The following is a 14,719-nucleotide window of genomic DNA, read 5'->3' as shown; positions in this document are numbered from 1 at the left end:
TTGACCTTGAAGACTGGCTCTAGCCAAAGTGGAATTCATTATGTCAATCGTTTCGTTTTATTCGTTCGCTTTATTTACAAAATACTTAACAGATAAACACTTCTAACTTGAGAATAATTTTAAATACATACTGATAAAAAAAAGGATTTCTGTAATTTATGATATTATTTGATAAATTTCTGAGCATTTTAACGTCGGCATTGATGGGGAACTCTTTCCCAACGCGGAGTGTCACATTTTCTGCCTTTTACAACACTGCCAAGTTAGGGTGAAACAGAGTATAGTATGATGGTGGGTACATATACCCTTGGCCCCAATCTTAGAGGACATTATGGAGAAAAGCTTAGCGTTTATTTCATTTTTTAATACCAATCATGATAAAGGGATGAAAAAAAAAATTAATCGAATATTAAGGGCAAAAAGATAATATTATGTACCTGGCGCTACTTATTCACGCTCCGTTACTGGATTCAATGCAGCCTGAAAATATGTTTTTGTGAATTGCATCATTACAAACTGGAACTCAGAAAATTATCTCTAAAAGAATTCAAACTTCCGAGATTGTGATGAAGTGAATGGAAATTGGCAGGAAGCTAACCTTACATGCTAGAGTACTGATTTTTGTCAACCTTGATAGTTTGCTTTCAAGGGTTTTAAACTGCTATTCTTGAATAAAGACTTGTCATTAAGGGGGAAATGATTAGTTGCAATAACTAGATAATAAATCTTAAATATACACTTTTAAATACACCTGGGCTTCCCCCCCCCCTCGATTTTGTCACGTACTTCCCTTATACTATAACTTTTAAACTGCGATCAAACATAATTTTGCTCAGGTAATAAACAAAGAAAGGTTTTCGAGTAACAGCAATAGAGCTGTATAAAAGTATTCAAAACTGTCATCAATATATATATATTATTTTATGTAACTTAGATTATTTTCGATTATAACATCATAAACAGAAGACGAATTTTAGTAATTATATTTGATTTGAATGTTAAGGAACATTATAGAGAGTACAGGCCTTACTGTAAGGATATGAAACTTTCAATGTTATTATATATCTAAATTGTACTACATATATATATATATTTCATATCTTAAGGACTCTACTAATGTGCATGAGATTTTCCACTATAACTTTCATTAGTAAATCTATGACAATTACAATTGAGATATTAATAAGATAAGCCATCTAAATAGATACATCTTTTAGTGAAATAAGAAATTAAAGGCAGATATCACAAATTTTCACAAAGACAAATTTAAAAATTATCATTATTCCAGAAAAGGAAAATTCCAGTAGGAGTTATAAAAAATTAACATTTTTTTTTTTTTAATAAAACCTTTTATTTTCTCTATAGAAGTTGTTGGCCTTAGACCAAAATATATCAAAATGTTTGATATAAATGAAGCAATTTAATAATAATCTACAAACAGTATTTTTGCTGAAAAATAAAACATTTGTGCACGTTTAAAACTAATAATGAAAATTAAATCAAAGACAGAAATAAACATTTGTGTGTGTGCAAATACTTATAAAATAAAATAATTCTAAATTTTGATAAGATTTAAAAACATTTTTTTGGTTTTACACTAAGCATGTCAAATCGAGCCAATTGTTGTAGAACTCTCCTAAAATTTGCTACAATAATTGTGATGGATTACCAGAGCTTTGCCGACCATACCCTATTTATTAAAAGTATTAAGTGAATCAAATCTTGGTGTCGCACAACAATTAATGAAGGTAAAATTTACATCAAACTGTCATAACAGTATCATGCACTTCTTGGTTTAAAAAAATATTAAAAGCAAATGCAAGTGACATGCTATAATATTTGCATCAATGCCTAAATATTGGTCTATGAAACATTAGAATAAAAGGCCAGTTAGCATAATTAATATTTTTGCAAATGAGATCTGAAATATACACTTTTAGTATTTTTGTCAATGTATTTTTCAAAAACAGAAGCAATGGAAAGATGAGATATATGGTGGAAGCAAACATTCATCTGTATTCAATGCAATTGTTTCATTAACACAAAGTTACACATTTCTGTTCCCAAATTAACCACTTGAGTTTAATTAAAAAGAAATGAACTGATTTTTCAGTTTTTGAGAAACATACAAAGAAAAGAAAATCAACGAAATTTGAAAGTCTTTCATCATAGTATACTGCTATGTACTATATTTATTAAATATATACATATATATTTGTTAAATCATCTCATCAATATCACATTTTTTTGAGCAAGTTTTAAAAATAATTTTCCTAATAGAGTTCAAACTCATAACACAATCATTCAGCAAATATAAATATTTGTATTTTTAAAATGAAAAATGCACAGCCATGAATTAACGGAATCAATTAATTAGCCAGTTTAGTTATGCAACAAATGATTCTGTCTAGTACAAGTTGGAAAATAATTACTACCATTAAATAAAAAGGACTTGATATAAATATGTGGACTATAAAAATTACTTCACAAATTATCAATATTTAACTTCAAAATGTCTTTTATATTTTAGTGTTTGCTAGTATTATATCATATCTAATCTACTACAGAATAATTTGAACCTTGAGTAAATAAAATCTTTCAAATATTCCAGCCTAACCCTAGCAAAAATCAGTGAAGGGAATGAAATATCACTTTTTGAGATGAGTTTTAAAAAAAATATTTTCATCACTGTTATCCATGCTGATCTCTATTTAAAAATGTAAGAAATTTATTCGTTGATACATTGTTATATATTAGTCAGCTGTTATTAAAATTATGAACATCCATCATAGAAATATTAATTATAAATTCAAAACAAATGTTTTTTTTATTATGCTGCGATTTAAAACAATTCAAGAGTTCAAAAAAACAGAGCAGAGCAACAGAACAGAGTTCAAACAAACAAGTTCAAGAAATTGCCAGTCATTTATCATTTAAGAGCAATAAAAAAGTAATTCATACCACAATAACTGTGGATTAAAAAAATTAGAAATACACTAAAGCATAAATTACGATTATTGCAACTCTCTGAAGGTAAATAATGAAAATTTAAATCCATGTTAATCAAATTTTAATAAAAGTTAATAAAACTATCATTGCTATATCTTCACGCTGTTTTGTCTACCTTTACAAAACAATCAGTTTTCTATTGAAAAACTAACATAAATTAAAATCAATTTTACTTCGATTCAGGATTAGTCCTCTATTGCAAACTCTAACTTTCATATTTCTTTTTATTTCATATAAACTAATTATATATTTAAATCTGTGTGATTGTTTTAAATTGAAATTTAACTATCATTTACATGGGGATTCTACTGTAGTTTCCAAAGTGTATTATAAAAAAGTTATGGAGTTCTAATACAAGATTAAGTAAGGGAGAGTTTTGTTTTTTGGCTGAAATTAATTTTTGATAGGCTTTATATACAAGTTCACAATTCTGTTCCTTATTTTAATTTGGCTTAGTTTTGCATATTTTTTAAAACTTAAAAATGTTAAAATTTTGATTATGTTTATTAAAAATCTTTGACCTACACTTATTATAAAATCAAAATTAGTAAATGAATTTTACTCACATAAAATGATAATAAAGTTATTTTCAGTTAATTCTTGAAATTTGTATATAAAAAAGCAAGTTACTTACTAGAGTTTGTATTTTTTTAAAGATATTTCTTGTTACTATTTGATGAATGAGAAAAATATTGGCTGAACATTATAATTTGAAAATTATCATTTTCAAAATTTATTTTTCTTAACCTCTTTTTGTTGCTATTAAAACAATAAAGTTTCTTTTTTATAAGCTTTAAAGTTTCTTTTTAATTTTTTAATTTTCCGGCCACTGTTTAGTTTTAATGCCTGCAGGTCTAGTTTTTCAGCACTATTAGTGATATCACCAAGATCAATGGTATATTTAGACTGACAAGAATCTAAATCAGAATATGGTCAAAGAGCCCACAATGCTAAATCATGAACAAGATACAGGTGAAAAATCAGTCTGTTATTTACAGATGAGAGTAGAACTCATCATTAGTAAAAAAAAGTATTCTTATTAAAGGGAACAAAACATATAACATTCCTTCCATGATATTATTTGGAAGATATAATAATCCAATTTAGCCACATCATATATTATAACAAATTTACCTCTAAAATTTGGTATTAATATCTTATTGATCATTGTCTGGTTGTAATAAGTTTTGAATCGATGAAACACATCCCAGTTAAACGAAAGCATTTAACAACTGTTGTGAAAATTAAATGAGCATTATAAAAACATAATTTGTTTCTTCCTTTATCTCAATAACAGGAATAGTTCCACGAGTTTTATGGTTATCAAAGAGTAACAGTGGAGGCTTTTTGGGATTTAGTCATATAATCAATATAGTGTTTAAATAATAAAAAAAGTTCATCGTTAAGTTATTTGAAAAATAACCTAAAGATTAAACTACTTAAAATTAAGATACTGGATATTATCATATATCAAATAAGAAATTGACATTTGCTTGCAACATAGAATACTTTTTTTCAACAGTAAACTTTCAATCCACAGAGAAATGAAAAGAGAAAACTCACTTGGGGCTCCAAAACATTTAGCAATTTACCATTATGCAATAGATCATAACACAATGAGGCAAAAAGACATAGCATCACAGTTTACCATTTTCCTCACAATTTGAGAAAATGATCTTAAATAAATAAATCTTAAATTTCCATTTCCTTTAAATGAGAAATACTGTACCTCTGACCAAGTCAATGAAACATATCATGGTGGTCAATGGTACAGTATGGTGCAATTTAACGTTTAAACCTCCAACTCATTTTTGGTTTGGAAGAGAAAAATTAGGATTTGCACAAAATAAGATTATTAATTTGTTTATCGTAAATATACACTATAATCATTTCTTAATTATAAATAAAAAAAGGAATTACATTTTTAACCATGAAATCGGATAAAATATTTTTAATCATCAGAGCATAAATTTCTTCAAAATAGCAGCAAATTAAATTGAACTAAATACAAAAATTTTCAAATTTTAGGGTCCTTTTAGCAGCACAGTAGTCGCCCCCATATACATAAAATTATATATATATATATAGGAGAGAGACAAAAAGCAAATACAATGAATAAACGAAAAAAAAAAAAAAAAAGACAAAACACCTTTTAGTCCCATATCAACTAAAAATAAATAATCTTAATTAACCAGACACATCTACACTCTATTAGCTGAAATTCAAAATGCAACTATTTTATCAACTGCAGAAATTAATAATATGAGGCTTCTGCATATTTTACAGGAGAAGCTTTTTAACTTAACTTATGTTCCATAAGACAACTTGACAGATATAATTCTTCATTAGTATATACTGAAAACAAAATTATGAAATAAATACATGCAATTTGAAGACTTTCAAGAGGAAGGGGGTAAAAAATTGTAAGGTCAATTTTTTCCCATCTGAATAATTTTTAATTTGTTCAATGCTTTCTTCAAACTAAAATAAATTTTTAACAAAATAGAGATTATCAGATATAGATCATATTTAATATGAAAATATAAACTCAATTAAAATAATAAGCATAACAGATCAAAATCAAGCACTTATATTTTAAATTTCAGAACCTTCTGTCCAGTCATTTGAAAATGAAAAAATATATCAAGTGGTCACATAAATTTTGTGTAAATCAATGCATCAAATTACGAAATAAATATCTACACTTCGACCACTTCACTGTTAATTAGTTTAATTAAGTAAATATTTCTGAGATTATGTTATATAATTGTAGAACATATTTCATGAACTCATAATTTTAATTCCGATTTAAAAAAGTCAAATCGCATACAGAAAAAATATACTCTAATAAAAAAATATGTCTTGTTAATAAATATATACTAAACATTGCTGCATTTTAAACTGATTAAATTAAATTAACAATTACTAAAATTAATCCTAATTTTTTATTTATAATAAAAACAATACAGTAATTACAAAATGCAAATACAGTTGTTTGAAAAAATGCTGGACGATGAGAAATGGTACAAATGATGAAGCGGTTCAATTACGTCGAGGGAAAAGTGACCTGGCACGTCCACGTCCTCGAGCAGCTGAAATAATAAACAGTTATGTTAATCAAATTTAGAAACATTTCTTCATGTATCTATAAATATTATATGCTCTTCTGATAATACAGGAAAGCATGGCATTTCTAAAAAACTATTTTTTTTCTTTTACGCTCATAGGAAGACGTAAGCTCCTTCTTTTACCCTCATAAAGCATTTTTTCAATTTTAAACCATTATCAAGATTTCTTTGCTAGAATCATGATCAGTTAAAGATACATTCGAACACAAAGGCAGAAAGCAGGAAGAAAAAGGCTGAAAAAACATACTAAACATTTATAATAAGGTGTCTGAAAAAGAGGAATAAACATTTCTTTCCCCAAACATTACATAGACATACCAATTTCAAAGTTGCATTAAATATGATGGGCAACTGAATGAAAATGCTTTAATTTCTATGAAAATGTATAGTAAAATATGAAGGAAATTAAATTTTTATAAGGCCCCCACATAGTAAAAAAAAATATCAGTAAAATATTTCTTTTATATTCAACTATGCACAAAAGTTTTACATTTCTATCTATAAAGAATTTTGAATTGAACTTATCTGCAAAGACATGTTTAATTCTAAATTGAAAGAGAATAGTCACAAATTTAGATGGAAATATTTATTTTAAAAATGTAAATTTCTTCCAATACATAAAAACCATCATGAGCAAATATCTATCTTGTAAGTACAGCATTCAATCAACATAACCTGAGAGAACTGGAAAAGATCCTAAAAGAAATTTGCAATTGGAAGTATATATCTAGATGCAATATTTAAGGGAATAAACAGTTATTCAATTTTTTTGGGACAGCCTGCATAGCTTTAAAAAGGAATTTAATCCAGATAGCATTTTGATTTCAGTGATTAAAAATTAATTAATAATATGGATAAACTGATACTATAAACATAGGGATACATAATTTGCATACTCTCTCCTTATCTAATTATTTTTTTTTTTTACTTCGAGTCTTATAAAACGTTAACATAATGTTCTATAACTATATTAAACAAACTTATAGCTCACTCAATAACTTTTTCCACGTCCATTTTGCTATTTTGTGTCAAAGATATTTGCAATTGTTTGTTTCCTCTTTGGAAAAATACATTATTTGAATAAAGTTTGATTCAAAATAATAATTCAGTTTTTCCCAAAGATAATCTCTTCTTAAGTAATACAAATTTTAATACAGCAAAATAAATTTTGAGGTCAAAGCAGGGAGAAAAAAAAAAAAAAATGATATAATTCCTTTATTGATAATCATAATTTAAAAAGTTTTAAAAAGGAAGTTGCAAATTCAACTATTCTAAAAGCAAATACACAGGTAAGATAAAACGTATGACAGCTTCATGGATTATAGCTGCAGTTTATATTAATGAAAAAATTCAATATCACCAAGTATATATAAAATGAAATACAAAATATTAAGCCATCCATAATTAAATTTCTTTTTCCTCCATGTAATTCTCATAAACTCTAGAAAAGAATTACAACTAATAAGATTGTGTGATTTTGACACATAAAAGCAAGTTGCAAATGCTTTACACATCTATAACCTCCCCCGCCCCATCAAAACCAAAATTAGGAGGGGAGATACTTCCGATATCATGTATGGTCGCCAAGATAATTACATTATGCATTATGAAGCTTGACAATCTCGGCTTAATCTGAAATCGTCAAATAAACCAGGGACTCTAACTATCTACAAACTAACATACTACTATCTACAATAAATAATCATTTATAAATCTAAGGTGCAAATGAAAACGAATTTCACATGCACAATTAATTCATCTTAGCTTAGCTAGAATCAATCACCTTGAATGCCATGGAATTAAAAAGTATAAATAAAAACTATCTTTGGTGAAAAGTAGCAAATAGAAAGAAACAATATTTACCTTGTGCTCGAAGAATGGCAGATTTTCCACGATTTCCAGCACCGACTCTGGATCCAGCTTTCTTGAACATGGGTGCGTTTTTCAACATGTCCGGCAAAATTAAGAACCTGATTTTACTACCTCTGATGTACATATTTTCCAATTTGCCAACTTTTCCGTCTCTATATGTAACTGTAACATCAGCCATTTGACAGTTCATATTATCTTCGGCTTCTATCAGTTTACCGCGATATACCTCGCCGGTATTCGTTTCCAAAGTAACTATGTGCCCTTCTGCTTCATGGAGTATTTTAACAGGTACCCCGAGAGACATGTTTAAAATTATCACTAAGAATGGGGTTTCAAATACAAAAACTCAATCAGAACAATACACTTGAAACTTTCTCGCAGGAAGAAGCGTCTGTACCAGAAGCAAGGATTTAAGCATCGTAACGCTCATTGGTTGTTCAAATCACGTGAAACAAATGCATAGATTTTAAACTTTTCATACATTACTGCCTTTTTTGGCAAAGTCGATATGGATTTAGATTAAATTATCGTAATACCTAGTGAATTACTAATAATTAGTTTTTTTAAATGATCATACTGTTGAGTGAATTACTTAACAAATTGTATCCTGTATAAACAACTTTTATTGAAAGAAATTTTATCGATTTTTATTTCCGCGAAGGCTTTATATTTTAGAATATGCTTATTTTAATATATATATATATATATATATATATATATATATATATATATATATATATATATATATATATATATATATATATATATAATGATATTTTAAACTCTAATTTCAAAGGTTTTGTCTTAATTTAGCCCATAGTAACTTCATTCTAAAATATTCTCTTATTTACTGATCCAATTCCACTTTCTATACTTAATTAATTCAAGAGAAGCTTTGTAAAACTTCCGAATCGTCTAAAAGCCTAGCTTTTCCACACTCCGAGTGAAGGGACAAAATACCGCTGACGTGACAAATTCTTTTTTAAAAGATTCCTGAGTTTCCCTTGCCTTGTCGGCGCGTATAGCGAAAATCCATATCGAAATCTCATTCTATATAAGCTTTATGGAGAAATATTTTCCCTATAATTATCTCAGGTTATATAAAACGAGGGATAAAATGTTCAAGAGCTTTTCCCTCATTTCTTTCTGTGTCGTTCTGTGTTGTGAGTGTGCCCGTCGCTTGTACAGAATGCTTTCTTCCCCAAGATGAAATAAAACGACTTCACGAAATCGAAAGTCTCTTCAAGGTCTTCGAAACTGCATTCTGCTTCACATAAAATAATGCTCTCTCTCTCTCTCTCACACACACACGCACGCACACACACACACACGCACACACACACACACACACACACACACACACACACACACCACCTAACATGTTAATTAATCTCTAAATTGTGTTTTGAATATTCTTGATTTTAATATAGCTATATGCAGTGATGTAAAATACTTTAGTATCTATGTTTGCCACATTTAAAATGCTGGCACTAATGTGATTTATGATATTTCTATATAATTTAAATATGTTAGAATACATATTTAGAATTACAATAAGTTAATAAAAAGTAAACTAGTAATATAAGAATATTTTAAATTCTATAACAATAAAAAGCATGAATCATAAAGAACAAGAATGCAATCTTATTGCATGGATCTTACATGAAATATGCAGTCTAAAAATATTAAACCCTTTCCAAACAAGATTAAAAAAGAAAAGTTGGAGTTTTTTTTTTAATGATAAAAAGATAAGAATAGAAGCTATCTTTTTGGATTAATAAATCAAATTACCAGACAGTTTTTATAAATTCAAAAAGGTATTTTTTGATAATTGAGCATAAAATTTTTTTAACCCGCCAAAAGCTATGAACTTTATTTCTGGAGTATAAGCTTGACAAAAACTGTTCACCCTTTACATAACTAAACATTGCTGATAAGTTAAGTTCTAAGCTATTGAATGTTAATTATTATGAAAGTATATTCATTCACATTACTTTCAACAAAAGTATTTTTGTATCAAGATTTCAGCAGCAAGGATTGTGAATTGCTTTGTAGCTGCATTTGTTGTATGTGTATTACAATCAATTGACACTATAGTAGACACACACTCCCATATTTTGCAGTTTCTTTCATAGACGGGATTTATCTGAATTATGAACTTTTGCTCTTAAATTTAATATAAATGTCATAGTTGTAATCTAAATAAAACAAAAATCATTTGCAATTTTAGGGGGGGGAGGACTTTAATTATACTTTTACAGTTTAAAGTTATATTAAAACATAACTTAAAATTTAAATGACCATTCATAAACACACTATGTCTGTAAAATACTTTTTGAAGGAGATTTATAAAACTCTGTAGATGTTTCATTTTCTATCAGCCTTCTAAATTCTTTTTATTTTGTAAAATATCCAGGTTTTGGGTATATAGTCTTGAGTATTTTCTCTTCCCACATTACTGGATAGGTACCTCCTACCTGTTTTATTACTATGATTAAAATGGGTATTTTGTCAAAAATTCACCAATACAAGATTTAAAAAAATATTTTGAACTCTAGGCAACCGCATTATTTAACGATTAAATGATTTAAGTATATTAATTACTACCTAATTAGCACAAAATATTTGCATTGTACCATATCCTTGCTACGTTGTTTGATATTCTGAATGGGTACAATAGCGTGAAGATATAGTCAAAGGCATTATAAGGCATTTTGTGCTATCAGAGTGAGAACAAGATGCCGAAATGCATTATAGATATCAATATGAGCTATGTGTCTATTATGTCATTCCGGCATGTCACTAAATTTAGGGTTTTGTTGTCGTGTAAAGTCACCAGGATGTACATACACTCTTATAAGATTATATGAATGGAATGTACGTAGTTATGTTAGTATATGAAAAAATTCAAAGAGGAATACTCCCATGGTTTCCTCTAAATGACAATTGCAATATATACAGAGAAGCCGACAGAGATTTGCCGACATATCCCTAATTAGGCTTCAAAATACCTCTTAATAATTAATTTTACATTTAATTAAAGAAAATCAAGTATTCTTTAGCTTCTTTTCTATTCAAATGCTGATCCTTTCTTTCATTGTCAAAACATTACAAAGGAATTTGTAAAAATTGTTCTCAGTTTCTTTTCTGACTGTCAAAAAATTGTCAATATTTGAGTCTATTTCTTTATAATACTCTTGAGATTTAATTTCTCTGAGATCTAATTTTAGAAAAAATATGGTTATTTTGCATTCTAGATTATAGTATACAGATAGAAACTCAGACTGCGCCTGAGTGGCGTGTCCTGTTAAATGAACAAATGCATGCTCTTATTATTTTATACCAGAAGCTGTATCAAATAAATGCTGAAACAAAAATTTTTATAAAAGAAACTTTTTTTGAAATTCAGAATAATAAAAATAATATTCAATGATTTCGCTAAAAACCGATTTTTCAGAGTAGTCCCCTACCTAAAATATTAGTTAAGTAAAGATTGCAACAATGAGCAGGAATTCATATACGTTTCGAATCCGAGGAGAATAAGTGCGAGTGCTCTACAAAAATTTATTATAATTCGGATGCGAACAATATAGAATGCGGAAAAGATACAATGATGTTGTTTCTTAAGAAGGATGGAGAAAATATTTTGCAAATATGTGTGCAAATTTACTATTTTATGTAAGATATGAAAAATGGATTGCTTAAACATTAGACCCCATGTATTTATTTTCAATATATATTTAAGCTTTAAAAACCAGTGCATTTTATTAAGAAATAATTAGAACATAAATATGAATTACTCTATCTTCATTTTTAGGAATGCTTTCTTATGGTTAAGTACATTTTTAATTCGAAGTTATTACAAGCTAATATTTCTCCCTAAAAGTGACTTTTATCACCTCAGTTGCATGCATTGGTTTTTCTAAACCCCTTCGTGAATAATGATGAGTCTGATTCACGTATCGAATAACTAAAGTTTTAATTTTAAGTCTGCAATTAAGTGAAAGTATTAAGTAATTTAAAATGCAAAAATTACTTGAAAACGCATCATTACCTAAAATGCCCTTATATTATTTTAGGAATTAAAATAATAATAATTGTCCCAAATAAGGGACAGGAAGCAAATTTGTATGTCAAGGGCATATATGAATATTCTATGAATAACGTTTTAATCATAATTTTATCAAGACATCTTTATTAAAAGTCTATTAAAAATTTAGAAACGTCTAAACTTATATAGTTTCTTTTTTGGCGAATAATAATTGAAAGAAAAAAATTTAATCGATATGTTCTCCGATTACATAGTTCGTAATATTGAATGCAGAGTCTCAAGAAGTTAAGTAGTAATTTATTTAACAAATTTATTGCGCACTTGGCTAAACTATTTTAGTGCTAAAAAGCTATCATATCATAAATATTTATTTTTTTGTCGTCAGTTGTAGTCGGTAATATTTCCTTAGTGTAATAGTCGCAGCCTGATAAATGATATTGCACTAGAAAACAGATATTTTATTGTTAAATAAACTGAATTTAAATTATATAATCTACTTACTCCAGTGAATTATAATGAATTCACATAATTTGGCTGCAGCAAAGTAACTCTTCTTAGCATGCATATGCACAAGAGTATCGAAAGAATAGAGTGTTTTATTAATTTTTTTTTATTTAACCATTAACTAGATTTTAGTCAGACAATTCTCATAGTGAAATGAATAAAATAAATTTACCAATTCGAGGAAGTAACAATTATATGAATAAGATGACGATTAATTTTAGAGTTTGCTGTTGTTGCTGTGACTTATGGCACTTTACAAGCCCGCTGATAGATCTGTCAGTGATTTAAGCCGAATGAGCGTTCTTGTTTTTTCAGTAGCGCCAACTAGGGCCAAGGGTACGATTTAGCTACTTCATGTGTCACATTCACTTGTACAACTCTTTTTTACAAGGGGGCCCATTCACTCAACTCTCAGACAAAATAAGAACAAGAATGCCCAAACCGGGACACGAACCCGGGACGCCCAAATTATGGGAAAGACGCGCTACCGCTATGCCAAAAAGCCGGCGTTTTAGAGCTAGAATTTCAATGATAAATTATGGAAAACAACTCTATCGTCCTTTTCAAGAATAATATAACAAAAGTATCAATTTTGGCAATAATTCCACTGGCAGGTAATCGAAGTGCTCGATGCAAACAATTTTTTCTCTCCATAACCCATGATAAAATCTTAGCTGACGTATAAATATTAATTGGAAAAAATGTGGCGTCTTATTCACTTGCTAGCTTATAGATTATTCTGCTAAATATAGTATAAATTATATGCTGAATAGACATTATAACAGTTAAATGATTCAGAATTTGGACTTAACATCGCCGACATCCGTCGCAATGAATTCTTAGTCTACCGATCAAACTTTTTTGGCAAAATGTGATATGTCATTTCTTATTCACATGTTGCCTTATCGGTTATATTACCAAAAGAAGTACAACTTAAAAGGTTGATGAACGATATTTTTATCAAATGTCTGAAATCTGTGGAATTGTCTTCTACACTCACCGAATTGAATTCATAGACGGCCGATGAAAAATTGCCAGCAAAATGCGCCTATTCCCTTGTCGATATCTTATTCATTTTTATCTTGTCGATTATATTGCCAAAAGTAGTATACATTATGAACTGGATGAACGAGATGTGAATCAGATGTCTGAAAATCTGCGAAATTAATATCTTCGACATCCATTGCACTCTGTCGGTCTATCAAAAATTGTCCGCAAAATATAGCATTTTATTGTCTCTACCATTCTATCGGTTATTTTGCAAATATAGTCAAAACGCTTTAACCGTTACTTGGCTATTTCGTCTGTTTACAATATATTAACTTTAAGATGGTTTTTAAACAATCATATTCGATAATGCGCAGCTTTCTACAACCATCCTGTAGTGGTGAACGCTTTTGCCTACGAAACCCTCAATATCTCGCCGACGTGGGGAGGGGGGGAGGTCAAGAGGCTGCCGACAGGAGGCAATTGCCCCTTTGTCCCCCTGATACCGCCGTCTCTGAAAGTATAAGTAAAAAAGAGAAAGAATTGAACAATAAAAGAAAATCCGAATCTCTTGTTAGGACTATCGTATCGTGACAGTGTTTTAATCTTGATTAATTTATCTTCATTTTGTTTTAAAAAAAATGTTTTTAATTACATTGCTGGGATAATATGAACACAAACAATTGATTTAATAGCGTCACCATGTTTTTGAGTGTAAATCTAGTTACCAAAACAAAGAAAAGTATTGCTGCACAATATGAATAACATAAAAAAATACTAATTAAAGAATTTGTATGAAAGAAAACTAGCATTTCTGAAAAGAACTTTCTTAAATTTTGAAGTGGGGTAAAAAATATGATTACATGTTTCGAAGTTATTGAGAATAAAGCAATAAAATTTTAATTAATTTTTATAAAAAAATTAATTACAATTTAAAAAATTCTTCCTTAGTAAGCATTTACTACCCAAGAAGAAACTATGAGTCAAATTTGGTGGAACCAGATTAAATTGTCTATCTGCAAAGGATTTTGAACTACTTTTTTATCATGCACGTCGCAATTTCCGAAAGTATGGCAACCTATAACGTTTATAATATTAAAAAAAGTATGCTATTCCTTCGCTTATGTTTGTTTTAAGGCAAAATAGAAACTTAATTGATGTACGAAAG

The 14,719-nt window shown here is 28.5% G+C and overlaps 1 protein-coding gene across 1 annotated transcript; it reads right to left on the bottom strand.

Moving 5' to 3' along the window:
• Positions 1 to 5,942: 5,942 nt before the first annotated feature.
• Positions 5,943 to 8,447, bottom strand: LOC129957667 (small nuclear ribonucleoprotein Sm D3-like). The gene is made up of 2 exons (XM_056070115.1): positions 8,001 to 8,447; positions 5,943 to 6,101 (listed from the first exon to the last, which is right to left on the bottom strand). The coding sequence occupies exons 1-2, from the start codon at positions 8,311 to 8,313 to the stop codon at positions 6,052 to 6,054; spliced, it is 363 nt and encodes a 120-aa protein (XP_055926090.1). The 5' UTR covers positions 8,314 to 8,447; the 3' UTR covers positions 5,943 to 6,051.
• Between the last annotated feature and the right edge of the window lie 6,272 nt (positions 8,448 to 14,719).

This window comes from Argiope bruennichi, chromosome 11, assembly GCF_947563725.1.
Source record: "Argiope bruennichi chromosome 11, qqArgBrue1.1, whole genome shotgun sequence".
NCBI classification, from domain to species: domain Eukaryota; kingdom Metazoa; phylum Arthropoda; class Arachnida; order Araneae; family Araneidae; genus Argiope; species Argiope bruennichi.
This window is presented reverse-complemented; position numbering and strand designations above follow the sequence as displayed.

Excerpts from the sequence above, each read along its gene's own strand:
- LOC129957667 (XM_056070115.1), bottom strand. The coding sequence starts at position 8,313 with ATGTCTCTCGGGGTACCTGTTAAAATACTCCATGAAGCAGAAGGGCAC. Across the intron at positions 6,102-8,000 it reads TGCCATTCTTCGAGCACAAG|CTGCTCGAGGACGTGGACGT; the intron begins GTAAATATTGTT and ends TTATTATTTCAG.